General features: G+C 47.9%; 8 protein-coding genes across 8 annotated transcripts; 4 read left to right on the top strand and 4 right to left on the bottom strand.

Moving 5' to 3' along the window:
- Positions 1 to 2,614: 2,614 nt before the first annotated feature.
- On the top strand, positions 2,615 to 3,812 carry DFJ58DRAFT_842002 (uncharacterized protein; the record flags this gene model as incomplete). The annotated part of the gene is made up of 5 exons (XM_041392779.1): positions 2,615 to 2,643; positions 2,863 to 3,032; positions 3,126 to 3,210; positions 3,354 to 3,394; positions 3,649 to 3,812. The coding sequence occupies 5 exons, from the start codon at positions 2,615 to 2,617 to the stop codon at positions 3,810 to 3,812; spliced, it is 489 nt and encodes a 162-aa protein (XP_041243286.1).
- A 1,423-nt stretch (positions 3,813 to 5,235) lies between these two features.
- On the top strand, positions 5,236 to 5,640 carry DFJ58DRAFT_630219 (uncharacterized protein; the record flags this gene model as incomplete). Its single annotated transcript, XM_041381190.1, has 1 exon — positions 5,236 to 5,640. A coding segment is annotated over one exon (405 nt), but the record flags the coding sequence as incomplete, so codon positions are not given.
- A 1,268-nt stretch (positions 5,641 to 6,908) lies between these two features.
- DFJ58DRAFT_791745 (uncharacterized protein) lies at positions 6,909 to 14,976 on the bottom strand. The gene is made up of 39 exons (XM_041390327.1): positions 14,507 to 14,976; positions 14,359 to 14,454; positions 14,166 to 14,305; positions 13,935 to 14,115; positions 13,674 to 13,898; positions 13,535 to 13,621; positions 13,162 to 13,483; positions 12,968 to 13,108; positions 12,815 to 12,910; positions 12,600 to 12,764; positions 12,425 to 12,506; positions 12,295 to 12,373; positions 11,942 to 12,092; positions 11,456 to 11,891; positions 11,257 to 11,398; positions 10,998 to 11,206; positions 10,892 to 10,963; positions 10,712 to 10,842; positions 10,530 to 10,660; positions 10,259 to 10,475; positions 10,170 to 10,205; positions 9,937 to 10,101; positions 9,854 to 9,882; positions 9,739 to 9,798; positions 9,598 to 9,685; positions 9,518 to 9,559; positions 9,418 to 9,461; positions 9,170 to 9,317; positions 9,022 to 9,147; positions 8,734 to 8,974; positions 8,681 to 8,699; positions 8,540 to 8,631; positions 8,243 to 8,478; positions 7,875 to 8,190; positions 7,763 to 7,824; positions 7,568 to 7,712; positions 7,462 to 7,514; positions 7,247 to 7,358; positions 6,909 to 7,191 (listed from the first exon to the last, which is right to left on the bottom strand). Exons 1-39 carry the CDS (start codon positions 14,926 to 14,928, stop codon positions 7,064 to 7,066), a joined length of 5,667 nt encoding a protein of 1,888 aa, XP_041243284.1. The 5' UTR covers positions 14,929 to 14,976; the 3' UTR covers positions 6,909 to 7,063.
- A 205-nt stretch (positions 14,977 to 15,181) lies between these two features.
- DFJ58DRAFT_885781 (uncharacterized protein) lies at positions 15,182 to 16,565 on the bottom strand (the record flags this gene model as incomplete). Its single annotated transcript, XM_041394637.1, has 5 exons — positions 15,182 to 15,550; positions 15,600 to 15,752; positions 15,817 to 15,966; positions 16,013 to 16,143; positions 16,190 to 16,565. The coding sequence occupies 5 exons, from the start codon at positions 16,563 to 16,565 to the stop codon at positions 15,182 to 15,184; spliced, it is 1,179 nt and encodes a 392-aa protein (XP_041243283.1).
- Positions 16,566 to 16,828: 263 nt separating this feature from the next.
- Positions 16,829 to 17,731, top strand: DFJ58DRAFT_791741 (uncharacterized protein). Its single transcript, XM_041390326.1, has 3 exons — positions 16,829 to 17,031; positions 17,107 to 17,118; positions 17,175 to 17,731. Exons 1-3 carry the CDS (start codon positions 16,901 to 16,903, stop codon positions 17,575 to 17,577), a joined length of 546 nt encoding a protein of 181 aa, XP_041243282.1. The 5' UTR covers positions 16,829 to 16,900; the 3' UTR covers positions 17,578 to 17,731.
- Positions 17,732 to 18,046: 315 nt separating this feature from the next.
- Positions 18,047 to 19,169, top strand: DFJ58DRAFT_791738 (uncharacterized protein). The gene is made up of 2 exons (XM_041390325.1): positions 18,047 to 18,411; positions 18,467 to 19,169. Exons 1-2 carry the CDS (start codon positions 18,184 to 18,186, stop codon positions 18,821 to 18,823), a joined length of 585 nt encoding a protein of 194 aa, XP_041243281.1. The 5' UTR covers positions 18,047 to 18,183; the 3' UTR covers positions 18,824 to 19,169.
- Positions 19,170 to 20,313: 1,144 nt separating this feature from the next.
- On the bottom strand, positions 20,314 to 21,709 carry DFJ58DRAFT_791735 (uncharacterized protein). The gene is made up of 6 exons (XM_041390324.1): positions 21,376 to 21,709; positions 21,157 to 21,319; positions 21,007 to 21,107; positions 20,872 to 20,956; positions 20,579 to 20,814; positions 20,314 to 20,524 (listed from the first exon to the last, which is right to left on the bottom strand). The coding sequence occupies exons 1-6, from the start codon at positions 21,392 to 21,394 to the stop codon at positions 20,481 to 20,483; spliced, it is 648 nt and encodes a 215-aa protein (XP_041243280.1). The 5' UTR covers positions 21,395 to 21,709; the 3' UTR covers positions 20,314 to 20,480.
- Positions 21,710 to 22,030: 321 nt separating this feature from the next.
- On the bottom strand, positions 22,031 to 27,450 carry DFJ58DRAFT_791730 (uncharacterized protein). Its single transcript, XM_041390323.1, has 18 exons — positions 27,192 to 27,450; positions 27,107 to 27,124; positions 26,815 to 27,048; positions 26,269 to 26,758; positions 25,596 to 26,150; positions 25,466 to 25,573; positions 25,061 to 25,416; positions 24,818 to 25,009; positions 24,675 to 24,771; positions 24,608 to 24,625; positions 24,418 to 24,558; positions 24,105 to 24,362; positions 23,890 to 24,052; positions 23,529 to 23,839; positions 23,042 to 23,473; positions 22,883 to 22,992; positions 22,643 to 22,831; positions 22,031 to 22,593 (listed from the first exon to the last, which is right to left on the bottom strand). Exons 1-18 carry the CDS (start codon positions 27,269 to 27,271, stop codon positions 22,434 to 22,436), a joined length of 3,912 nt encoding a protein of 1,303 aa, XP_041243279.1. The 5' UTR covers positions 27,272 to 27,450; the 3' UTR covers positions 22,031 to 22,433.
- Positions 27,451 to 27,467: the final 17 nt, after the last annotated feature.

Raw genomic sequence — 27,467 nt, 5'->3', positions numbered from 1 at the left:
AGAACTACGCCAGCAATACGTCAGTCCATCTGAAGTAGAAGATGCTATTCGACGAGCCATTCACGCCCAACTGGAAAACGCCCCCACTTCGTCTAATCGATACCATCACTGGGCATATATGTGATCGAAATGCCCAGACCAACAGCTTCACGGAGAGTACAGAGTACAAAGAGCTTTTGTATTCATTGGTGATGCATGCGCCCCTCCAAACGGAGCCCATCAAAGAAGCGGTCATCAAGTGCTTCAGTTGGGTCATGTTGTCCCATAGGTGGGGAACCAAGGAGCCGCTACTGCACGATATTCAAGCCAGGAACATATACGGCTTGCATCCGGTCGGAACCATTGTGAAGTTGCAGAAGTTCTGCAAAGTCGCTCGCGATGCGGGGTATCGCTGGGCGTGGAGCGATACATGCTGCATCGACCAGTGTAACAACGTTGAGCTACAAGAATCAGTCAATTCCATGTTCGTCTGGTATCACTACTCAGCGCTCACCATCGTCTACCTATCGGATGTTCCTCCTTCGTCAGAGTCTGGCGCGCTCGCAAACAGCATTTGGAACACACGAGGATGGACTGTTCAGGAGTTCCTCGCTCCTAAAATTGTTCTTTTCTACCAAGCAGATTGGACCCTGTATCTCGACGACCGCTCACGCAATCACAAGGAGTCTGTCGCTATCACGCAGGAGTTAGAGCGTTCAACTGGCATAAATGCGCGGGCGCTCGTGGCCTTCCGCCCGGGGATGAGAAATGCCCGAGAGAAACTTCGATGGGCATCAACGCGTGTCACTACGTTGCAGGAAGACATCGCGTATTCACTGTTTGGCATCTTCAGCGTCCACCTTCCTGTAATCTACGGAGAAAAAAGACAGAATGCACTCGGACGTCTCTTACAGGAGATCATAGCTCATTCGGGCGACATCACAGCCCTGGACTGGGTGGGACAAGCGTCCAACTTCAACAGTTGTCTCCCAGCCGAGATTTCCTCATACAAGGCTCCGCCATGCATGCTACCATGTCTATCTGAACACGACATGCAGAATTCGGTCTCCACGCTGCGAAACAACATTGTGGCTGTGGAGTCAGCCTCGACACTGTATACCACCTTTGAGAACCTTGGCGTTCCACGTTTCGCAAACGCCAGATTGCAACTGCCCTGCATCACATTTCCTCTCACAGAAGTCAGGCGGAGTACCGGTGGAGATGGGGACAAATGTTTCACATATGAAGTCAAGGCAGACGGGCTACAAGACCTGCTGGTCACAACAGAAGACAACCTTGTTCAATTCTCGCCTGCAAGGCGTACTCGGCAGACATTCCTGCTCGTCCGTCCATGGAATCGGTATGATCTCGACTTTACGGACGAGTCGTACAGCGTGGACGATTGGCCTGATGAGCCTGGAGATGATGAGCTGGTCACCAGAGGGTTGAGGTTGCTCGTTCGCCTTTCTCGTCCTTTTGGCGCACTTTTGCTAGCGCAACAGCGTGGTGGGGAGTATAAGAGAATCGCCTCGGATAACAATATCATCGCACAAGTCAGGGACATGGCTTCTGTTGATAACATGATGAGCGTCAGGACGCTGGAGATATTGTAGCTGCGAAGCTTCACGGGACATTTTCATTTCATACCTTGGCAACACCTCCGCATGAACAATATCCCAGGAAATTTGCATCGTATCAATCTCGATATCGTACGTATGATATATTCTCTCGTATACAAACAAGCTAATCCCAAAATCAGACGTCCTAGGGAAGAGGATAAAGCTCCAGTGCAGGCGCTTTCTAGAACTGCGCTGTTTGCCTATCTAGACGCTCATCCTCTCTTCCAGTTTGTTGAAAAAAAGGTCGAACGCAATGCTGATGAGAAATGGCTCGCATGAGCGCTTCAGGCGTATCAAAGTAAGGCTGATCACGTTGGTCCAGCACTGTTACTGCCTTTGCGACTTTCGTTAGTACTTCGACTTGGTTCGATCTAGTAAATGACTGGATGAAAAACATGACTAGTATTGACTACCGTCATCTACCTAACATCTATCGAGCTTACACCCTTTAAAAATCAGTCCGGAATGAATGCATGGTCATAATCCACTGACACTCCCGGCCACGCCTTTAACTGCATTCTTATCCTCCTTGATAGCATGAATGATACGAGTACGAACCAATGAGCTTCCCACCGTGTTCGCGCCAGAGGGCTTCTGAGGAGGACAGAACGAATATGTGCTCGCGATCCTCTGCGCGAGTGTGCATGAGCAAGTCAAGGTTGATGGACTTGAGCACTGTGGATAGTAGTTCCAGTGAAATTCATTGGGTGAAATCATATGATAACGGTCTGAAACTCAGAGCATTAGGTACTGAAATCAGGGTGCTGAAATTGCTGTTTTTTTACTCTGAAAAGATACTCTGAATTTATGTTAGCATGACAAGCAAAACTATTGAACCATACCCTAGGAACATCGCTTAACCCAATTTACTTGTGATAGGTCATAATTTGCAAATGGCGGAAATTGAACCAAAGACCTCATCTTGATAGGTGCAGCGATCTAACCACTAAGCCATAAGTCCTGTAAAATATATACATGGTGACACCAATATATACCAAAACGATGTCATAACAAAAATGTTAAAATTCTGCTGTGACGGTGCCAGGTCATTCAATTATCGAGCTCCACAGCAGATTGATCTCCTGAGCTAAAATGCTAGTAGGATTGGAGTATGGTGCTGAATTCTGATTCAGTATATTTTCCACTGAAATTCAAAATCAGCGCTCCAATGAAATTAACTGCATGCAATTTCAGTGGAAGTTACTCTGAAACATTCAGCATCAGCGCATTTTCCAGTGATTTTCATTGGAACTACTATCTACAGTGTGAGTAAGGAATCATCCACGGCCACGCTCGCCATAGCAATCAAGCAGTTCGTCAGCACTTGTTTCCCGTCTGCGATATTCAATCTGATGCGACTGGAAACTTGCACTATCATTGGCTTCGCTACCGAGGCCAGTTTATCGTCACGCCAGAACACTGGAAAGATCACGAGTGAGTAGTGCGGCGTAATGTAAGTCGCGTGTTCTCACCACCGTCGTCATTTTCGAAACTCTTTGTGAGGGTCTCAACTGCTGACAACCATAGAGACGCATTTTGAATTGAAAAACTCCCAAACTGCTGCCAGTGGTGTGACCAGCAAGGACCAGCAGCGCTGCACCCGCACCGGTCGGTACTTCCAAAATGGGCATGTGCTATTTGAAGATTCTGCGTGACTTCAACTATCTCACTTAATTCTGCTTCAATCATGGTCGTTCAACCTCGTAATAAGTTGTATCTGAGAGAGAATGATATCTATATTAAGAATTGTTTAAGAAATACGAGTCTTGCGAAGTGCCGATTGCAGTACTCTAGTAGTAAGCTTGACCGCGCAAGTCTGGATCTATTTCCGAAGGCACAAAATTCGACCTTAGAAAACTCCGGGCAGTTAAATTATCGTACGAAATCGTGTCGTATATCACCTGACAATGCAGAACAAGTTGCCTTCCACTAGCCTATAACTTATTGCAGGGGCCAACCCTGTCAACCAAGTTAACGGCGTCAGGTGAAGTCACTACAGTGAGGATTGTGCCATATCGCTACTGTGTTCAGCGTCGCTGCTTGTGAATAGACCGTGAACAATGCACAAGCAGACCGTGCCAAAATCCAGACGAGATCAAGAAGGCCGCGGGGAAACTCGCCATGAATTACAAGCATTACCTTGCGGACCAGGCCCTGCCGCCTATTGAACGGACAGACAAGGCACAGTTGGCCGAGCGTCTTGGTGAATGTTGAATCTTTGTAACCTTGTACGCTGATCAACCATGGCGATCAAACGCAGATTTATTGCAAATAAAGTCTGGGCGGGCGTAGATAGATGATCAGTGTCCTCTGCTGGTCTGGGAAGAAGTGCTGTCCGGAATGTCAGATACTTGAAACACCTTCCGGATTGCTAGCGCTGGTAAACAGCATAACAATGTGCCGAACGGGACCCTTGAAGAAGATCAAAAGTGATTGATTTGGACCACGATCTACAGCAACAAGATACTCGTAAGCACTCTCGCTATAAGCAAGGTTTTTTAAGTTCGCCATCGTTTGCAGGTCGAGAGTAAGATCCCGTGTTCAAAACAATTAAGCTCTAACGATAGTCAATACAAAGCATAGAGCTGATGAGGGCATGAAATTTTATTGTTCAATTCGACGAGGATCTTTTGTATGACTGGAAGTCGTTCTTCATCATGGGATTTCAGCAAAGGTGGGAGCGAGATGACTTTTGCAACCAAAGCTGATTTTTACTCTAGATTGAACTGTGCGAATCAATAAGTTGCTTGAACGGAAGCATGGTCACCGAACCTGCTGCATCTTATATGCCTGAATCCAAGCCCTGCCCGCCAGTTAGGGGGAACTAGGTTATGCGTGCGGAGTCTGGCATTGTGCATGTAAAGTTACTGGACAAGAAGACGACAGCAGAACTGACCGGTGACCGCCCGCAAGAAAGGCACCATCATGACTAAGTGTCTTCACCATCCCTATTGTAGGCTTAAAGAAGTTCCAAACATGTGGGAAAATCCACAATTTGTCCTGGCAGTGGCCAGAGTAGATATACTATCTTGACTTCTGGTGGTTTTTCTGGAACGATCATGTCAGGCGGGGTTCACTTTCACGACGAGAAAACGTACCCTGCAGCTTGGGAAGCCTTGGGATCGTCAACTCAAGAGAGCGACAGGAGAATAAGATAGCACATTAGCCCGCTATGAATGACTTTCATGAGAATGATTGTCCGCCTTGGAATACCATGTGTACTTTGCGCACTTATACCACGCCACGGAGAGATCAGTCACCCAATGAACTGCGCGTATACCCTCATGCTGGGGCATTCGCGAGTCCAGGTGTTGCAGACTAGTTAGTACTGTCCGACATAGGGTACGTTACCTCGATGGACAGAAATCGGAATGAAAAAAAAATACCACGTGTATCTGAGGGTGAACAATACAACTCCGAGAAAGGCTTTAAAAGAAAAGAAAAACTTCGCGCCACTGCAACAAATTCCCCATCTACATCTGAAAGGACATCTCCCCCAGCAAAACAAATGCAAAAATCAATCGCCAGTCCCTCAGCCGCCGTGCAATCAACAGGCAATGACTGCGTCGCCAGTCAACCCAACACCATAAATCAAACGGCCGCCCAAACCCACACACTAACTTGTGGCAGGGCCGGATGTCCGGTCGTTATCGTTTACGACGTTGGGACCGACTGGCCCACGGTCAGTTGCCTCGTCAATGACCACTCGCTGGTCTGTAAGGGCGGGTTTTATGTACTCGCCAATTCACCTCCCCGTTCCGACCCACAATACGCGCTGAGCCCTCCGCAGCTCGTTCCAGAGAGCTTGGGTACAAATAACGGCAATCGCGGTGATGAAGTCGTCGCGAGCGGTAGAAAGCGGAGAAAGGAGGATCACAGAAAACAGGAGCTCGAGAACGACAAGTACACTGAGGATGTGCAACCCACATCCGTCAGGTGTCGCGGATGTCAGAAGGCCATCAGCCTTGACAAGCGCTCCAGGTACTATCCTGGACTGTGGGTCAAGCACAGGAGCAAGTGCCCGGGCATCCTCGAGCTAGAGGTGAGTTAATTTCTCCTATGAACGGAATGAATAACTAACTAAATTTATAGGCAGATAAAGAGCTAACCAGGAGAAGAGACTGGGCTTTTCAGCTTAAATCCAGAACCGCACCCACCAGCCGCCTCCTCATTTGACGCGAGCGGTGAAAATTGGGAAGAGGGAGAGTCAGAAGAGGATGAGGGACGAGTACAGGGTGACGGGATTCAGCAGTAAGTCAGTCCTCGATGGGAGCAGATACTGTGATTAACCACGAACTCTAGCGTCGAACGTGCGATTCTATAACGACCGCTGGGAAAGGGGAGAAAGGTGACGGGCGTACCGGTACGCCGCTACGAGGAATAAATGTTTATCTTAAATAATATGGGTGAGTGTCAAAGGCGAAGATTCAGAACGTGCTTATCAACCCTTTGCTTTGTGCACTTACTAGTATCGGACGTCCACGTCCCTTTGTTTACAAAACGTTGTAGCTTTCGTTCAAAATACAATTTCCCTTTGATGTTCTCCAGGATTTCCGTGATTAGATCACTAGACAAACGAGTAGGCGTGGAAGATGATGATACTTTGTGCGCAATCAAGGTCAAGCACGGTATCATGATCGACACCAGGACATCGCCGGTTTTGAGTGCTCGGAAGGAGCCGGCACCACGCGCACGTCTAATAGCTGGCATTCTTTGTCTGTGGTTGCTTTGTCTCTTTCACCCGGAGTCCGGACCGTACATTCCGCTCAGTCCTCATTCAACCACCTTCCATTCCCATCATTTGCAGTTCAACGTTCACATCGCATTTCGGTTGATATATCGACAGCAGAATGCGATGTCCAGCTATCTACATCTCGATACATGACATAGTCGGTCAACAGCCCATGCTCGGTCCCAGCACCTTAACCTCAATGTTTTTGCATTAGACGAAGCTAGGCGAAACGGACAACCCCTCATTTCGTAAATCAACCGACGGTAGTGTCGAACTGTTGTGAGATGTGCGGCCACGGTGACAACTTGGCTGACAGTTCTTCAAAGCTTCACGATCTAGTTCTTACTGTCGCGAATTCTGCACTTGAAATATGAGTACATCTATTACCGCCCGCCTGTCCCTTTGACCATATCCTGCGCGCCCACGCCATATCATCGACTCCAACTCTACAACTGTCAAGTATCTTGCTGCGTACGTATGACGTCCATCAGATCTATCGGGTTCCGATTGCAGCCTGCGGCGTTCCGTGACCAGTGGGAAGATGTTGACGACAGAGGCCCAGCTAGGCAGGACTGATGTAACTCAGGCACTACATATAATAATTAGTACTTCAACTTTGTTCGATCAGGTAAATGACTAGATGCAAAACATGACTAGTATTGACTACCACGTCATCTAGCTAACATCTATCGAGCGTACACCCTTTCAAAATCAATCCAGAATGGATGCATGATCATAATCCACTGATGCTCCCGGCCACGCCTTCAACTGCATTCTTAAGTTTGTGTGTCTCACGGACGACGCTGTCGTTCTCGTCCTCAGCACACTCACTAATGAACGTAGCGGTTTCTGCTACGAAACCTATCATGGTGTTAGCATTATCCTCCTTGATGGCATGAATGACACGAGTACGAACCAATGAGCTTCCCACCCTGTTCGCGCCAGAGGGCTTCTGAGCAGGACAGAGCGAATATGCGCTCACGAGCATCCTCTGCGCGAGTGTGCATGAGCAAGTCAAGGTTGATGGACTTGAGTAAGGAATCATCCACGGCCACGCTCGTCATAGCAATCAAGCAGTTCGGTCAGCGCTTGTTTTCCGTCTGCGATATTCAATCTGATGCAACTCGAAACTTGCGCTATCATAGGCTTCGCTACCGAGGCCAGTTTGTCGTCACGCCAGAACACTGAAAAAATTCTGAGTGAGTGGTGCGGCGTGATGTAAGTTGCGTGTTCTCACCACCATCGTCATTTTCGAAACTCTTTGTGAGGGTCTCGACTGTCGACAACCATAGAGACGGGTTTTGAATGGACCCTGCGGCCAAAGACTCCAATATGTCGCACAAAGCTTGCAGAAGCATCGACATGTAAGGGTTCATCAAGCCCTGCACTAGATTGAATAACGGCACATTCGAAAGATGTGTTACGAGCGCACCTTGAAATAATCCAACAAGGCAGAGTACATGTGACAAAACGTGACCTTACGCTCAATGTTTTCTGTACGACGCTCAGAGAGAGAAGGACCATTCTGATAGGGAGTAACTCACCGCTCTCAGTTGCAAATGCCCAGTCATACAAACGACGGAACAACGGTCTGAAGGCCGTCTCAGTTGAAGTTTCACAACAAGTTCCAAGAATGCCGAAATGACTATGAGGTTCTCCCTGGCACCGGTTAGTCTCACCGCAAGTCACTACCAAGAGACTCACATCTCTGGAACCAGTCGTAGACTTCATGTTCACGCCAAAGCCGTCGAGGAATACTGAGAAAATTGAACGGATATGTTCTTGGATGTCAGGACGTCGAGCTACCCGAAGACTGCGTTTGAAAAAGACAAAAAAGGCGATGAGTCCATCAACATGTTCCTGTCACAGGACATCAATATTCCAAATCATGTTCATGACGCGAGGTGCATGCCTTTTTCTGAGATTTTTCCAAATCGGGCCACAGATCGCAGAGCACCGGTAGTAGCATGTTGCTTGGAATCTTCTTTGCAATAGCTTTCATCAAACCTGTCATGGGTCCATTCAATGTGACAGAGTATTCCAGATGGAGTTTGACGATGCCCCTAAGTTCTGCAGCACCGTAGAAAGCGGGAAGCGTCGATACCAAGCCTTGTAGGGTAGAGATTGTGCCATCGACTGAAGATTGCGCTATTCGAGCAGAACAGTCAATAGCTGTAACGCGGGTTTACATGGGAGACAAGCCACCCACCCATTTTGCCACTCAATCCCTCTTGGAGGACTGATGTACACTCTTGTGCAATCTCTCGGAAGTGAGGTATAAGCCGAGGTCCAAGAGAGGATCTACAAATTCGTCAATAACGTGGAACGCAAGGGAAGAAAAGCCCCATACACATAACACGGTAACACAGCTATAGCAGATTGCAATGATGCACGTGCTTTGACTGATTTTGATGACAGAAGGGACAGTAGATACCAACGCTGACTCCTCGCCAGGACAAATGGAGGAACCGATCGCTCTCAAAGCATTGAGTGCTGAATTGACTAGTACACCGGCTGACTGGCGAGAAACGACGTCCTGAATGCAATCGATAATCGATATAGCAGTCTTCTGTTGTTCGCGACGGACTGCTTCTGTAACTTTGGGTATTCTCTCTGCGAGGATTTCAAGAGCACCAGCTTTGATCTATAAATGAGGTGAGGAGGGATCTCGTACTGAAAATGTAATCCTACCCTAGTCTCATCTGATTGCAGCATGACTAAAGCTCCGTTCAGGAAGTCTGCTGCTCCGATGGCATTCATCACTTTTGACGTGGTCTGCTGTGTGACTGGCACGATGTCTGAAATGTTGGCTGTCGCCTTCTATTGTGGCAAGATCGACCAAAAGAGAGACAAGTTCCGTTGTTGCGTTGTCGCCCCTTGAGATATCGGTGGAAGGCGTGGGTGTGATGGCATAACCGACAAACATAATCAGCGCCTGAGCACGTCGCTTGATGATAGTGGACGATCTCGCAGAGTGCTCATCATCGCTGCAATGGATGTATGAGTACGAGAGTGAGAAAGGTGATCGGTTCTCGTACTGAACGTAATCCAAAAAGGTAGCATCTGCCTCGTCGGAAAATGCGATACAGCGAAATAAGCCTTTTTGCTTCCCGCAACACTTCTTTAAGAACCTGTAAGGCGTCAGCCGCATCCAAATCTCCACAGAAAACTTACATGAAGATGTAACTCTCGGGGGAAATGGCCGTAGCAGGGATATTGGAAGTCCTAACTGAGGTTGAAAGCCTCATCCTCATGTTGCCGAGTCACCCGATTAGCCACCCTGTCCACCAGCGACATGCAAACTGGAGCCAAGAATTCTTGAGGCCCAAGCACATCGGCGAGGTGTATGAAAAAGCTAGCTCGTATATCAGCACTAAGTCACGAGCGTCAAATCCTTCATGGACATACTTTTGTCGACGATGACGTGGGATATGGTTGGATGCGTCTGTGAAGATCCGCAAGAACTCCCTAGCTCCAATGTAAAGTTCGAGTCCAGGAGGGATGTCGAGATTTGAGCGATGACACCATGACAGGAACGATATTCTCGATAGTCTGTAGGGGAACATAAATCAAACAATACATCTCACGAGCCACAAATATGCTTACGTTTTGTACCACCTTGAAACTGTACGAGTCGTCGCGATGGAACACATTGGTGCCCATGAATGTGAAAATAGGCATGATGTTATGAAGCACCGAATCAGGCGTGAGTCGAGCCAGACTTGCCATGAGGAGGAGTGCCTGATGGAACGTTTGTGGGTTTTTCCGATACTGTGACAACGATATTTCAATCAGCACAAGAAAATCAGGAAGTAAATCAAACCTCTGATGATTTCAACAAGTATGTCTAATCGTATGGGTCTAGCAGGAGGCTCCTTTTCATCGCAATTAGAGAGTTGCCATTGTACGCGCAATGGTAATCAAATACCGTGATTTTGCTCGCTGCTTGTTCCACAGCAGCCATTAGCATCTGGCAAGGATAGCTCGTATCGGATGGAATCGGCGAGTCGTAATGGATAATCTTGCCAAGAGTGTCAAGGAGCTGTGTTAGAAGGTCAAGCGACCCAGGAAGTTCCTTCGTTCCAAGAACTTCAGCAAGGAAAGTGAATAACGACATTTTTTCCTCGACATTTCCGTGAGACGAGCTGTATCGGTGGAAATATGAGGACATGACACAAAGTCAGAGCAAGGACGCATACTTAGCGAGCTTAGCACGTTTACTGGCAGGAGTATCCGACTGAGCTCCATTAGGTTGATAAACCACGAGCAGATGATTGATCAGATGGACGTCCTGGAGAAGGTTGCTCAGAAGCTCCTTCGCGCACGCATACTATTATCGAAGTCAGTCCTAATTCCCGTTGTAGTTGGCACGTCATCATACCACTTCATTTCCCAGCGATCCTGCCGACAAAAGGATGTCGCAAATTTGAGCTTGCCGTGTCATGTCGAGATGCACAAAAAGTCTCTCTTCTAACGCGTCTGAAAACAGTTTCCTAACTGCAGCGATTGCATCTACAAGTCGTCAAGCCACCGCCTGTATAAAAAAAAGAAAAATTCTTACTTGGCTTGAAGTATGTTTGCAATGCCAAACCGAAGACCTGCCAAACTGAATTTTCAGGGCCCGCATTCAAATCTCCAACAGGGACGCTGAGGAATGTAGATGCTACGAGAGCGGTGTACCGGTGGAAGGTTGACGCCGAATAATTTTGAGATGGGAGCTGGGTCCTTAGCCAATGTCTCCATGGCAGATATCACCATGTGCGATCTTGCAGTGTCTGATACGTCCTCGACAGAGGACATGATGTATATGCGAGCTTCGGGCACTGGATGAGTGACCGCGTGCGACAGCAAGTAACAGATCACCCGGCGCCTGTATCTGAGTCGAGAGAAAATAAATAAAAAGTCATACATGGTTACGAGACAAACATACTTTGCACTAGCAGTAGGCAAAGTGTTGTTGGTGGAATACTTTGATATAATTGCCGTCTTGCGCAAGGAGAGTGCGGAGATTCGAGGAGAGCCTTCAAATAGGTCTCGAGATCCTTTGCGTCAAGGTATTGAAGGTGCGCTAAGTAGTGAAATGCCCGTAAGGTCGGGTAGTGTATAACAGGCGTAGGAAACTTACTGGACTCTGCTCCGTATATAGTGTCCAGCCCATAGACATGTTTCCTCTCCGAGGTAGACGCCAATACCGAGATACACTCGAATATCAAAGTACGTCCTTGCTTGTCCGTCCGCGCATCCATGAGCACCGCTATGAACGAAGGCAATACCGTCTGAAAGTCGACAGCATTGTCAGAGTTGTGCCCGCGTAAGAACGCTAAAGCATGCAAGAGAGCACGGGTTCGCACGCGCTCCAAGGCTGGAGATCGCTGCAAGAAGGCATGCCAAGCAAGAACATAAGAGAAGTATCTCTCAGATTTAGGAAGAGTGACTGGATGAGATGAGTAGATAACTGCGATGGAGCTGGCATTTCCAGAAGCGACAGCGACAGCGTATAGGTTTTGCATGAGAACAACGTAGCGGTCTTCAATGCTCTTCTTTTCAGATGGCAAATCACTCTAGTCATGCAAGTGAGTGACTGATAAACCAGTCAGGCTCGAAAACGCACCAATGAAGTTGTAATCCAAGTAGGTGTACGTGCGTCAACTAGCCGAACAGCCGGGATCAACGCCAATATGGACGCCTGAAGAAACATCACGGTGATTCTTCCTCCAGGCTTTGTCGCGACTTTCATGCCCAGTGTACCGTCATTGAGCCTCCTGTCACATAATCAGCAAATCAAAGATGGGGACGAAAATAGTCATGCCTCTTCCAAGTTCGCGGAGCTATCTGCAAGATCACCGAAACCGTCAACAGAGTGCAACTTCATGGCGGCCAGAGCCTGCAAGGCTATGTCGACCTGCTGACCACGTGACGCGTTGAGTAGCAAAACGCGGACGACTAGGTAGGCAAGGGCGCGACCGTGCGGCAAGGGGGTCATGCAACTTAAAGAGAATGAGGGAAATATCGCTTGAACTGTCATTGGAAGCAAGGATGTTCTCTGCAAAAAAAAATAAGCAAATGACGACATCACAGGAAAATGAGCACGCACCTGCAATTTTGGCTGCCACATCGAGATTCACCTCGCAAATTTTTTCTATGTCCACGTCTGCATCGTCGTTATCCTCATCCTTCTTGCCACGAAGAAGTCAGCTTTTTCCCAGATGTCCATACAAGCTCTCAGCCATCCAGTCGTAGTACCCCCGGCTTCCTTCAGCGCCTTCCACACTCCCCGCGCAGGTCCTGAACTTTGGTTTGCTGGCAAGCAGGTACGGAAATAGTACGCGTTCTTGTACGGCTTGTGATAACTCCGGGTAAGTCTTGCTAAAATGACCGGCGAGGAAAGCAACGTGTGCATAAGAACAGCGCGAGCTGGTGGGTCCTGGAATAATCTGCGAGACGATGGTATCCAGGAGTTTTGAGGGGTGATGTTTGAAGTCACCGTCGAGAGAAATACTTCAGGTGAAGAGTACAGCACGTGGAGAACTCCAGCGTGCATATCGTAGACGCGAGCGAGCAGAGCTGACTGTATTGAGGCCTTAAAATACTGATGTTAGCAAAAAGAATTCAGGGACAACAATGTCGATAGCGTTACCCTATCAGATGCCTCGAGCGTCAACTCCCCTTGCAAAATTTTGTACAGCCGTTCAACAGCTCCAACGCGTGCCTCTTTGGTGGAGCTTGTTGAAGCAACAACAATCTCGTTGACATCGGTGCTTTGAGCCCACGGATGACTCTGAAAAGGTGCTTAACTTAATATATGTAATGACACACGCTGAGGAAACTTACCACTGAGAATGAGATCATCAAATCGTCCGCTTTCTTCTTCCGCTCTTTCTTTTTCGTTCGCTGATCGTCGCCTTCGTGCTCGCTCTCTCCTTCGTCAATAATTTCACCCACGGCATCACGAAGAATATCAACGTGACGTTGATGAACGAGAGACAAAAGAGCACGTGCAGCATTAGCCGTTGAAGTTGCGACGGACTCTTCGTCGCTGCCAGCGAGAATTAGCCGTATGAGCGAGGACACCAAACGCTCAAGCAGTCTCAGAGGGGTACCCGTGGCACTAAGAATTGCAGCGTAAAGAGAGGAAACAGCTGGCTCCTCGAGTCTGGGAAATAATTAGTCCTTGTCCCCAATGGTTAAGCTAGCCTGTACACACCGGGGCTTGAGACATTCAAGGAGCGGCAAGATAAACTTTTCCGCTCCAACAAATTGAACTGCACTTCGAAGTTCTTCCGTAAATGTGCTGCGACCACGACTTCAACGTCAAATAGTCGTCATTCCCAAAGTTGACTTACGGAATCTTTAGACATAAATTCCCTGTACTGGCGTGAAAAGCCCCAAGCTCCTCTTGAGGTGAGCATACTGCAATTGCGACTTTGATAAATTGTTCGCTAGATCTGTTGTCCTTCGTATCCCGTTTGCCCTTTGGAGCAGCTGAAGTGGCCATTGCTCCAACGATAGCAGCCACGGCAGCAGATGACAGTGAAACTTTATGCGAGAGTGTGGAAAGCAGTACGTAACTACCAAGCTAAGGGAAGGTATCATGTCAGTGATACTAAGGCATCGTACTTGGGAGACTTGCAGTTGCATTGGCATCATTGTGACTAGTCTGAAACGGCGCGAGGAGAGCCGACAGCAGAAACGCGACGATGCCTTCATCTAGAGCCGACGAAGATGCGATATAGTCGTGCATTGTGGCCGCATTGAAAGCCACGAGTGTACGATGAGAACATGAGCCTAAAAGCGTTATTTTTGGGCTAAGAGTGAGTTCGGACACATATTCTTACCTCTCATCGCAGTTGGAAGTAATGATGCGATAAATCTTGCCACCGCTTGATTGGCAGCCATGGCTTTGACCATCGAGCTCCGTGCGAGAGGCATTGCTGCAGATTTAAATGGTAGCAGAAATGAAAAGATGGAAGAAGAGCTGAGAACGGATGTCAAATGAAACCGGCACGAACGAAGCGAAACGAAACGCACGATATGTGTAAGATCGAGAGCATTTTGACAAAGTGCGGGGATTCATGATAAGGGAAAAAGAGGGAAAGAATTGCATCGACATTGAATTCATTGATGCTTCAAGGACGTTGTCAGTTGCAGGAGCTCACAGGATGGTACAAACACATACCGAAATCTCCTGACCAGCCACTCTAATACTTTGCTTGTAGGTGCCTCCATGAGCCACGGTCCTAACAATGATAGAAATGCATTCAGCGTGCGATCGAGGTTCGTGTTTACTTCCCGAGATTGCATAGTGCGGTCGACATCCCTTGCAGCCTCGGAAAATAAAGTCTGGTCAAAGTCCACAGACAGAGAAGACCCATCTGAAGCCAATTTTATGGTTCGCGCAGTAAAAGCAGGAGACAATGAGGACAATTGCGCGAAGGCATTGCTGGCGAGTGCATGGATCGAGTCGAGGTCATGAACGTCGGCATCTCGACCAGTGAAAAGGTATGATTCTGTCCGTCTCCGTTTGTTGGTGTGAGCGTCGAGAAGAGATGCATTTAGAGATGCAGATGCGGCCAACTGACTCGCAAGTGCAGACGGCATATTACAACGCGTCCGAGTTGTCTTAACCAGGTCTTACTAGCCCTCCACAAACGCTATAAGTGACTACTATGATCTTTGCAACTGTCTGGATGAAAAAAAAAGCTGACGTAACAATAATAGTCCGCTTTCGGTTGAGTTCACATCAAGTGATATATGACATTTAGGCGTATACTAACCCCTAATTAACACTGTGAAATATTCATCAGCAAAAAGACTCTCATGACATCGGATATATCGGTCTGGTTGATGCGTTTTATTGAAAAGACTCACCCGCCCCGAGGAGGAACAATCTCATTAGGGTGCGTGTATCCATGAGGTGGTTGTTGTTTGTCGTCAACTCGATTAACAAGAGTCTGATAGGGAAATCTTCCTTGCTAGCACGATTTTCAGACGGCACCGTATGATCTAGTTTACCAAAGAACGCATCATAAACCTTGTTTATGACTTCTGCAGCACCACTGAGGTGCAGGACATGGGCAATCACAGAATGGAGCGCAATGTACGCAGGGTTAGGAAGCTGAATGCCAGTTTGAGAGTGATCCTGGAAATGGACTTCTGTAAAATTCTCCATACACATAGGGATGGGACGGAACCAGTGCAATTTATACTTGTGCAAGACATCCTGTCAAGGGCATAAGTATCTAAATTTCACGACAAAAACCTAACCATACTGTGGAGTGTAGGCACCACATGTAGATGTCGAGTGTATCATGCATTGTCATATCAAGCAACATTCCATTCTCTGGGTTATCGATGATACCAGTTAGGTCGTCTATGATATTTTCAGGGAGCTTGATAAGGTGCTTAATTATGTCGATCGTTCCCTGCGATGCGCTGGTGAACAAATCAGCTGAACGGATACAGCAACTTGACAGTTGAAGAACATACATTACTTCCGGAACGCTCGTGAGCAATGGATCTTCGGAGTATGTAAGTAGCATGGAGGAGCCCTTCACGACCCTCGGTACCGGGGGGATATGGACCTTTCTGTATATTAAAAGTTCCGGTGACTACACACTTGTCGTCTCGTTCGCTAATCTAGACGGTCTTTAGATAAACAACGAGGCGGAACGCTGCAGCATACCAAATTCCGGAATTTAGACCCTCGTGGCGTCACAGGCACAGCGTCAGCGACGTCTTCGGAAGCATGGAGAATTGGGGTGGACTCGGAGGACTCTGATTGTGGAAAGTCGTCAGATCTAAAGGCTCTCCTGACTTTCATACCATGAGCAGCAGCTTGTGAACAAAGAAGACAACATACAAGGCCAGAGGAAGAAGAAAAACCAATCATTCGCCAACTTGATTAACTCTGATGCAGAGGAGTTGAACGCTTCTCCCTTTTGATAGGCCACTATGATGGCAGCCGCTGCGTAGCGTACACCGCTCAACAAACCGGCTTTTTCTGAACCCTCAATCATTGCGTACAATAGGTCATATGTCCTAACCCCGTGCGGGCCAACTGGGGTTATCGTGGATCCCATGTCCAAAAGAACGGACTGGGCACGATGCTTCAGCTCGTCGTTCGTCTCCGAGTCCGGCCCAGTGTCACTCATCATGCTAAGAAGAGCGCTTTTAAATGCAAGGTTATCTAATAGGGTGGGGGTGGTCGTGCTGTATGTATCGTTGTCGAGAGACATTGGAAGAATTAGTAAGAGATAGGAGTCAAACAGAATTTGGATGCAAGAGGGGTTGCCGACTGTTACACAGCGGGGGTTTCAACATTTTACCACATTTTGCCACTAGTGAAATCACATTCGAAATGCAATCTAGAGCGCTCCAGAGCGTTCCAGGCCAGGTCTAGATCTGCTTTTGATTGAAATTTTGCAAGAGGTAAAATGTCCAAACCTCCGATGTGTTATATTCAATCATTTGTGCTTACATAATTTACAGTGACGTTACCCGACAGTAACCAACTTGCTGGTGTTCTCCGAACTTTGTCCTTAGTACTACATAGCGGCTTACTTGAAATCTCATGGCGTCTAGAACTGGTCTTCCCCCACTTTCCTCGAAAGGCGTCTTCTCAGTTTCGTCTTCATGTCTTATAAATGCGCCTCGCGAAGTAGTGTGGGAAGTATTGATGGACTGGAAGTCATACAAGGAATGGTAAATGCTGCGCACTTGACGATGACTTGCAGGTCTCACTCTCCATTCTATCACCTAACTGACTCGGGAATTTAGGAATCCGTTCGTGTAAGCTATGCTCTCCATATCCTTTGCGTACCTGTTGATGTGAATAACGTGGAAAGGCGAGACCAGCGCATCACAGACGCGCGGAAGAATTACCTGCCCGACGATACTCCACGTGAAGGGTGTTACCTTTATATCCACCCGGTGCATATTCCTCCGTCCTTTGACAGCAAATGGTTGCCAAGCTCCGCGTTCGAGCGGATTACTGTGTTGGATCATGAAAATTATCGTACAGCATGGGTGAACATCGAAATGCCACACTGGATACTCACCGCAGAACGGTGGCAGGCACTCGTAGAAATCGAGGGAGGCAAAACACGTTATGAGACGATTGAGGTATTTGGTGGGCTCCTCGCGTATTTGATCAGGGTCTTCGTCGGGAATGGACTGAAAAAGGGATTTATAGCCATGGCTGAAGGGCTTAAAAGCAGAGCAGAAGAAAGGTACGAGGGGCATACCTGATTGCATATTGTTAGTACTAGGTTCTTGGCACCGATCAGTTTCTCGCCCGATTCGAAACACACCTCTGATATCTTTAAAATGGGTTTTGCCGTATCACCGCGGACGCGAAAGAATATGGTCAGATGACTGGGTCTGTGATTACGGTGAGCCTGAACTATAAAGCAGTGTCAAGCACACGATGCATGTCGGACTATTATATTAAGGGGAGTGCTGGCAAGAGCCGGGAACGTGTTTTTCCCCATCTTTCTCGGCGCCTGCCGGTCCAGCTTTTGTGATCCGCGTAAGATCGTACAACTTCCAGCTTCTTGAGCTCGCTTCAGCTACTAGCTAGTATGTGCTAATAGGCCTTAGTAGTCCATTTTCCAAGACGCTCGGGTCGACCATAATTGAACGGATCCGATTCGGATGATGCCTTTTACGAAAATGAATAGGATTCATAAATGAAATTTACGTTGACTAATCCGAGACAGGTTGAACCGCTTCTGGAAAACATTCTAGACCACGATTCATGCCGTCATATATAATCAGAGACAACCCTCGTACACAACTTTCCACCCTTTTCAGATTACCATCATTATCTAGACCGACCCACTCTAGATTTCTACGATGTCCCCATTATATGATGCAGGATACCCTGTCAACGATCTCCTAGTCGCTTCATCACATCCAGTCACGACCCCTGTTTATTCCCCTCCGTATGATGTGCGCGGAAGACAGCAACATTTCATCGAAACCGCGCAGCAGAGGAAGGAACGGATCGAGTTTCTGAAAAAGAGAGAATGGGCACGTCGCGTTGCTGAGTGGATTCGAGCAACCAGTGCACGGCAGGATGTGGTTGGTGATCGTCACTGCGGATTATTATGAATTATGTCACTAACGCGATTTTCAGATGTCCTTTGGCTGTTCCGGTAGTCTTGCAGCATCATCACCGATGCCAGAAAATAGTGATGTTACCCGCTTGACTGCTACTGCATCATCCCTCTCTTTATCATCGGGCGAAGAAGAGGAAGAACCCTACGTCATTTATAGTTCATCTCCGTCATCTTCCATGTCGTCTTTATCCGACGACTTGTCTATTTCATCCGTCTCTACCTCGCATCCGTCAAACAACATTCATTCACCGTCAAGCTCCATACCCCTTCCCTCCAAGCGCAGCCACCGCCGTCGTAGGAGCAGCGCGAGTCTCATGACTCCACGTCGCCGACTTTCATTGTCCAGTATTTACGAAGTTCCGGAGGAAGACTGATTCGTATCCAAATGGTTGGACCTATCGGAAGGAAGTGTTCAAGCTGGGATCAAACCGCTTTTGGTTAAACCAGTGCCACGTATTCCTTCTCGGGGTTTTCGTGGCGTTACGACGACCTTGTTGCCCTCTGCTCCTTTTCACGTCGTCGTTCTTCAACGACGTTCATCACCATTCTGCGGACATGCTGACCGCTCTCTATACCTGTGCAAGCATACCCCCCTTCTCCATCGCCAATATGTGGACGTCCAGTTTCTTTGTACATTACCTGTGATTGTATTACATTAGTGTTCCAGTAGTATTTTTCCAGCTCAACGTATGTGAAAAAATGTAATGCTTCGTGACTGCACTCCAAGGACTGATCTTTTACGACGGTATGAGGCCTAGATGCCAAGGTGAAGTCGCATCGCCGAATTAATCCGCTGCTATGAGCACAGCTGGTATCTCGAACTTCGGAGCGCCTCAGGATGGATCCAGTAGTACAGATTTGATCAAGAGAGCAATTCTTTTTTTCGCAGCGTGTCTAGGTTACCATCGGCGGTTCGTACTAATGGATCAATCTGCTACAAATACTGGATGTATGATACGGAACCCCTAGGAAGTCCATGAGCGGTCCTCAGTGTGCACACCGATGCCACCCGCCCGGGAGGCCATTTTCTCTTCGATTTGCAAAGGCATAGCATACGTCTCCTAAGGCACAGATTTTGTAATAAATATTATTCAACGGACTCATAAAATCGCGACGGCTAGACTACGTCAAGCATTGCCAAAATCGAAGTCTAAGATAGTGCGAGAGATGCTCATCTACTTGATGAATGTGTTGGTGGTATGGGGTATTATGAGTCTAGGACAGGATGTATTGATGTCAGAGGGGGAGCTCAGGTGTCTGACCAGCACAGCGCCCCAAAGTTTTCAGTTGGCGGTCTTCCTTGGCCCAATGACTCAGAGGACTGCCAAATGCCAAGCTTTTGTTTGGGACCTTAATGTACCATTTATGCATTGAGATCATGCGGTGGGCGATGCGGTCGTTATCGTTGACCACAGACTAAAGCGTAAACGCTTGCAGCCCGCATTTGGGAGGATCCGTTGCTCTAAAAATACCATGAGAACTTCCCGCTTCTTCAATGACATAGATAGTACGTTGGGTCTTACGAACGAAGAGGCTCGGACTGGGAACGGGAAAGGGACTCAGTCTTGGATCAAAGACTGAGGGAGAATATTCGACGGAGAGAGGAATTAATACGCTCATTGAGACGGAGAATCAAAGGTGAACGTGTATGAGGCGTGTAACAAGGAGTGGTTGGGTATGTAAAAGAAAAGGATGAGTACGTACGAGAGTGACGTCAAGAGTCATATCTTGGTATTGATTAGATTCACAGTTTTTTTTTTTTGCTTCAGATTGAGTTCGTTGGGGTCGTAAACCCTATGTTGGACATTTTCGTCATAAGCTTCTTTCTTATATTTGGGGGTCGGTGGACTTCCGATTGTCATGCTAACTCGTACTCTGCCACCGGGGTGGACAGGCATAGATTCACAGTTCAGTGCAAGCCGTACAGATAGACAAAGAAAATACATTTCTAGTACCAAAGAGCACATCGGACATTGATCACTTGTATTAAAAACTGGCGGGAATTGGGGAATGACGGCATCAATAACACAGCTAAGTGTGAGTGTGCGCAGCATCCGGTTCTTTGACGCTCAGGCCTACAACAAGTAAAAGTCAGTGATGCCTGTGCAAACTCGAATCTTGTCACGCACCCATCTCTGCGTCTCGATCCGTCCTATACTTGCTGAACGGTGTTTCCTTAATTTTATCGAACGATGACAACACATCCTCTGCTCGGTCCCGGAAAGACAATATGGAACGCGTAGACTTGACATGTTCTCGGAAGATAAGGCCGATCAAAATGTTGAGACAGCCAATAGAAAACAGGAAGAAACCAGAGACGAGGGGGAAGACTTTGACAAAGTGAGAAAGAACAGAAGCTCCGATGCTGTTGATATACCGGATGAGTTGGTAAGAAACCGATTGGATAGGCTTATCAACTTACAGACATTGCATCACTCCCAGAGCACCTACTCCAAAGTTGCTCCCGAGAACGGGGAAGTAGTGATCAAAGAACGCGGCAGGCCAACCTTGAGAGGTTGAGATGACGAATACTCATACATTGTTGCCAATATCATACCTAGTTCTGAAAGAATCAAGACGACGGTCTGTACAATGATCAACAGCCGATTCAATACTGCCCAGAACACGCCAGCTGGCTGATTAGGAACTGTACTATTTCTAGCCAGCAAATTGAGTACACTCGCGATGACACACCCAAAGAACTTACTGGATGTAGTCATAGTTAGTTGTGGAGTTTGAGTTACTCCCGCCATTGACAAATGCATTGACTGCCTCGATATCATCAACCATCACCAGGATGCTGCTGGAAAAAACTAAAAGAAGGGCGATAATGCTGACAGCGCGGACAGCATTAAGACTGATGAAAACATCTGACAGTCATCATCCTGTTAACTCGCAAGTACATTCCTGGATGGCAGCGACTCACAAGCTTTGGCGGGTAGCATCGCGGGCAATGTAGACGCAACAAAAGGGTGACACTAAACGGCCAATCACTAGAGAAGAATTAAAGGCTACAAAAGCAGAAGATGACCAGCAACAGAGAAAGAAAAAGGGAACGCTAGTGCCTTTAATGGCAGCTGAAGTGGACAGAAGGACGCGGAGTGAAATAACCTGAAACTTCCACTGGCCACAGGCCTGCTTTTGATCCAATCCAAGTACAGGAGAGCGTCTGATCTGGAAAATAAAGAGCCATTGTCCTCGCAAGGGTCACCGTCGCTGTGGACACCGTGTGGGTGACCTTTCACATGCACGAGTCACAACTTCTGCAAAAACAAACAATGCACCACCTGAGGCTGTGAACGAGTATAACATTCGCTAAATAAGGCAAGTCGCGCGCTTAGATTGATAACGTTGAAGCGCCGCGATTGGACCGCGATGGTGTGAGACATTCAAGCATGATACTTACTCTGGCCAGTCGCGGGAGCACTGGACTACATTTCAGGTACATCGAACAGATACAAATTATACTGAGGAATCCCGTGGTTTTTTTTTTTTCTAAAAAAATCCAGATTTTTGTCTTTTGAGAGTGTAACTCTATGTAAGACAATACTATCTAGTCTTGGGGGCCCCTGTGCCCCCCCCGCACCTCTAGATTCATGAATGCCCCGGTGTGGAATCCCCTGGTTAATCCCCAGCACTCTGATCATTTGACCACCACATTACCTCACCGTGATCACAACTCATCCGAAAAGAACAAGTTGGTCGTGTCTCCATGTTTCAATATGACTCACCAAAAGGATTTACATCACATTGATCTCGATGCGTATAGACGGGATGTGCATTACGTTGTACGTTTGAGACTGCACTTTCTGGATCCAAGTATAATTTCCGCAGCCTCTCGTACGTCAGTTATTGTCCACTCTACTAGAGAGTTCGTAATAATTCAATTCTTGGACACACAGGTAAACACATCGTCCCATCCTAAGATACGTCAACAGATGACACAAATGGCCTGTAGGGTATACGGGTTGTGATATACAAAGGCTACGAGGCAGCGGAGGGCAACGGCGGAACTTCAGGAATTTCCGACTGCCGCGGTCGTTGAGATCTTCGCTGCTGTTTATCAGCTTGTGTGCGTTCGCGCTCGGCTTGCACAGTCGTCATCATTTCAAGCTGCTGGGTAATGAACTCTTGTGTGTTTGGTCTGTGTACCTCGGTCAGGATTGATGCTCACAGAGACGTGTAATGCATACCTCATGCGAAGGATTCTCATGATAGTTTCACCGTTCGAGACTTCCTTCTCTTCTTTCTTTACCTTCTTGCGCTCCTTGATGGTCCCTAGATTCCGCTGGTTATAGACACTCTTCACGCGCTTCTTGACCGGAACAGCTTCACGCAAGCTTTGCTGCATAGCACGCACGCACTCTTCCATAAGAGTATCCCTGCAAGGAAAATGAAGCGTCGTTACCAGTACATGAAACGAGATTGCGTACGTATGCCAGTCATAGTACAAGCGAATGGAGACAACATCCCGATATTTTTGGTTTTGTAGCTTTTCCAGCGGAACGCCTTCGCCTTCCGCATAGAAATAATCGCGGAGGAACTAGTTTGAAGCCATCAGGAATATACGTGCACAAAAGTATTACACGCACCTTCAACCACTTGAAAACAATGTCTACCTCCTTGTCACTGAGTGGTTTCATGTCGCTCGAGAGCTTGGACAATGGCGGTATGAGCAGACCCTCTATTACGACCAGGATCTCCTTCCAGACCCTCATCATCACCATATCTTTTGCGGTCTCGCTAAGATAGGTGTTGAGAATATGAAGGTTGGCGTCGAAATAATCGAACAGAGGAATGATCGCGCGCTCAATCTCCACGTCAGTAAGTTCCTCGGGCCGAACGCGAGATTTCTCGTTCTGAGGAAGAGGTACCTGCACCTCACTGGCGTTAGAGCCCAGTGCGGAGCGATAGAGCGCTGTGACATTCCCAAGTGCCTTGTTGTAATCCAGCCCCAGAGATCCGGCTTTGATCAAGGTTTTGAGGATAGGTCGGGACAGTGACTGTCGTATGTATGGTGACATCTACCAACAAATGAGACTTATAATAAGAGCCCAGGCATCGTATTTGGCGGCTTACTTTGTCGACGAATATCCGCATCATGTCTCCCTCACTCCGCTTCAGGAATCGAAAAGCCCGGCCGAAGTAGAACTGCACGTCATCTTTCTCACCTTCCATACTTATTCGAAGAAGTATCCTCCCTTGGTGACCATGGTTGGTGTTCTCAAGATTCAGCCACACATCGTGGGTCAAGAAATCGCCAAATTCCTTGGGATTGAGGCATATGAAGGACCGGCCAACAACGTCATGTTGACCCACGAGCGCGCGATCACGTATACTGCACATTAACCATAAAGGCTTGTCGACTGATATGTCATGAGTCTCTTCCCCTTTTCGCCATATAAGTGAGTCATGTCCAAGAGTTTTGACGGAGACTTACAACGCGGGTTCAAGCTCTCATAAATCGTCCTGGTCTTTACAAGGCGATTCCCAGCCTCGTCGCTGAGCGTCACGAAGGTGTCTAGCAATGAGGACGGACTACTATCAAGTGGTATCAAGTCCTCTGCCATAACAATCTTCACAGCAAACAGGAATCGCGCCCGCTCATTTTTGTCGGGAACAGGCGGTCCCGTGATTAGCGATCGTGTCAGCGACCTTGTCCACCTGTATCTGGTTATATAGGTTGTCAAGAAGCTTCCGCGCAGCTTCGACGTTGTTCAGCTTGACGCAAGACTCTGGGCGGAAGTTGAATGGTTCGACTTTCTTCTCGCCTGTCGTTGCAAGCAACTTGGCTCTCTCGAGCCAGGCAGAGGATTTCTGCGGCTGCAGGTAGTCCGCTGGGCGCGGAAACATCTCTGTCATGAAAAGCTCTTCGACAGAGCGACAGTATTGCTCGATTGCCTTGGATATCGTCTAGGGATAACACCGTCAATAAACGCCATGTGACAAAAATGCACTGAATCAGCACCTTGGAGAGACTGGTAAGGAATCTCGCCTCCTGATACTCATCTGACCACTCGAGGTCTTGCAAGAAAGATATTGGACTACGGAGGGAATCAAAGAGGTCGACGATAGATGCACTGTGCCCTTCTGTATTCTCTGCCTCGAACTAAAACAGCTTTAAGTGGAAAATGGGAGAATACAAACACAACACGAACCTTGTCCGCCGCTATTGCCTGATAACTCTCATTCAGCTTGACCCCAGCGACTGTGAATGAGACTTACAGCTTGCACCCACTGGCCGGTCTTATTGTCCGTGTCGACGAGCCATTGATGAACGTATGGCATGAAAAACTGCCCAAGGTCGAACTCCAGTTGTCCCCTTGCAAACATTAAGGTTTTCGCAATAAACCCGTGAAAACACTCACTGAGGAGCAAATGCCTTGTACATTGACAGCAATGCTTGCGTTCGTCGGTAGAGCGAAAATATGTCTTGTATAGGCACATCTGGAGTTGGACCATTCATCGACGATTCATACAAACGCTTCGAGGAGTTCTGAAGTTCGCTGATAAACAGTGGAACCTGGGCTTCCACCACAAGAGAAACTAAATCCACCACCCTAAGCACATAACATCAGTATCCCGAAGTCAAGCTTCGTGCAAGGTCATACCCAACAAGGGGATCAGGAAATCGCTTGTCCAGTTGTTTGGCTGCCTTCTCCAGTTCGTCCGTCATCAGCAGCAATGGTAACGCCCGGTTGACTCCGGGGCTTGCTTGCAAAGATTGCATCTTCTCTTGATAATACTGGACTGACACATCTTGTATACGAGTCGTCAAGTCTGCCAAACGGGCACTGATATCTGCCTCAAAACGCTCGATGAGTCCACTCTCCCGTACGTGGTCGAGAACAGTGAGATATGGCTGAACCACGCTGACTTTTAGGTTCGGCAAAGCATCCACGGCGTGATATAGAGAAGAGAGGAAGATGTTGTAAAGTCCACCATAGATGGATGCCAATAATTCTGACTATGAAGAAACTCAGCGAGAGGTTAGATCATGTGGATTAACCACGCACATCATGGATGGGCCACTTGTCAATCTCGAGATCTTGCAATAACTTCGTGATGCCTTGCAGGGCCTCTGGTATGCACTCCATGGGAACGTCGCTACGCTCATATAGTTGCTTGATCTGATCCAAAAAACACTGTTACACGATACGTATGGTTTATGCGCCAACGCATCGCACACTCGTTTATAAGTTCCACGTGAGGAGGACTGAGGATACTCAAGGGAACTTCATCAGCATCGTCCACTTCGGGGCTGAACATGAACTCTAGATCCGTGACGAGACAGTATTCGACGAGACGCCTGTAGAACTTCTTGGGATTTGGCGGAATAAACGTAAAATTGTGGCCAACACGAATCTCATCGCCGTCGTCCCCCTCGTCGTCGCCGTCCTCCTCACCTTCATCTGCAGCTCCGAAGAACGAGTGTCGGCTCCCAATCGAAGTATGTCGCTTCGTTCCACCAGGAGAGTCGATACGAGTAGAGTTTGGACGAGCCCCCGATGTGGGATAGATGGAACCATTGTCTGAAGGCATGGACTTAGCAAGTTCGGGATTAAGCGACATCATCGCTACCATGAGCTGGGAGAGAATCGAGGTTTCTTGAGTGCGCCAATGATTCCACGCAGTATCACTGCTGAAGTCTTCCCTTCTACCAGGGAATGGCGCGCCAGCATTGATATTCTTCAGGCAAGTCTGCGATACGTGCACGGTCAATACATCTCTCTCCTATTACCTGTCGTCTCACCTTGAGGTCTATAACAGCAGCCTACTGATGTTCAGTAGCAAGATCCGCTGGGAGGACATCACTTACCTTCTCTGTACATGTTTTCCGCATCCGATCCACCTCGCTCTGCATGGCGCTCTCAGGAATCTTGAACAGGCGTGCCACAATCATCACAAAGGGCATATCTGAAACGCTTTGGCTGATGCTCGGCTGTGTACTGATGGAATCCCGCGACACGGATGCGGAGTCGTACCCCGAATCATTCGAAGGCTGCGGCGGCGCAAGTTTGGCGTGATACATATCCAGGCGTGAATTGAGCTCGGGCGAAACATGGCTGAGAGTCTTCAAGCAATCCCGAAGCATCCTCACGAACTGCGCAATTTGGTTGTTCACCTCAACCTTCCATCCATCATCAGCGAGTGTGGGCTCCTTCCTGAGCACGCTGGTGGCTTGTGAAGCAAACATCAAGATCAACTCCTCTATGCTCCTGTTTTCCTTCATCTGCCTTCTGAAAGGGTCCCCCATGAACTGTCCATAGAAAACGGCCATAGTTCGCCTTGTTAATTGGTCAGAATACCTGCGACCTTAGCGTCAGTATATAGTCCTAGAGCACAGCACAGTTATGCCACGGACGCAGCATCTTTCCCCATTGCTATATTCTGCAGTCTCTGCTCCAAGACTTTGAGGAGTTTCTCTGGAAACTTGACACTCTTCGACCCATCCCTGAGGTCCTTGAATATATCACCTATGGATACAATGGAGTTGGATATGGCTCCTGAGAATTTTGAATGATGTTCCTTCTCCTTTGCCTCGGAGGTGTTAGCGTGATGATTTGATACTTTCGGCTGGATGACATAGCTGAGGATACTGCAGATGACATAAAATGCGTGAGATTGGTACTGGTACGCGGAGCAAGGGTACGCACGCTACACGAAGGACATATCTATGTCGCGGATCCGAAAACAGTCAATTACATGAAATGGCCGATGTTGACTGATTAGCATACGTACTCGAACAAATCGTCATCGTTGACACGATACTTGGAAATGCGTTTCTCGTGAGCACTGCTATCGTAGCTCCGCTTGGACATGGGTCACAGCCGATATTGAGAGTTCTGAACACGGCACGGCCGACCAAGTTTGAACAAAGGAGTCGGATTCCGATAGGTAAACGGCGATGATCACTCTTGGTGGAGGAAGGGACTGAGATATCTACAAATTGATAAAAGCTGTACCACCGGCGGATGGTTGTATCATAGGCCACTTTGGCCCTTGGCAAGCACCAAC

Source organism: Suillus subalutaceus, assembly GCF_016647625.1.
Source record: "Suillus subalutaceus strain FC151 chromosome Unknown DFJ58scaffold_62, whole genome shotgun sequence".
In the NCBI taxonomy this organism is placed as follows: domain Eukaryota; kingdom Fungi; phylum Basidiomycota; class Agaricomycetes; order Boletales; family Suillaceae; genus Suillus; species Suillus subalutaceus.
This window is presented reverse-complemented; position numbering and strand designations above follow the sequence as displayed.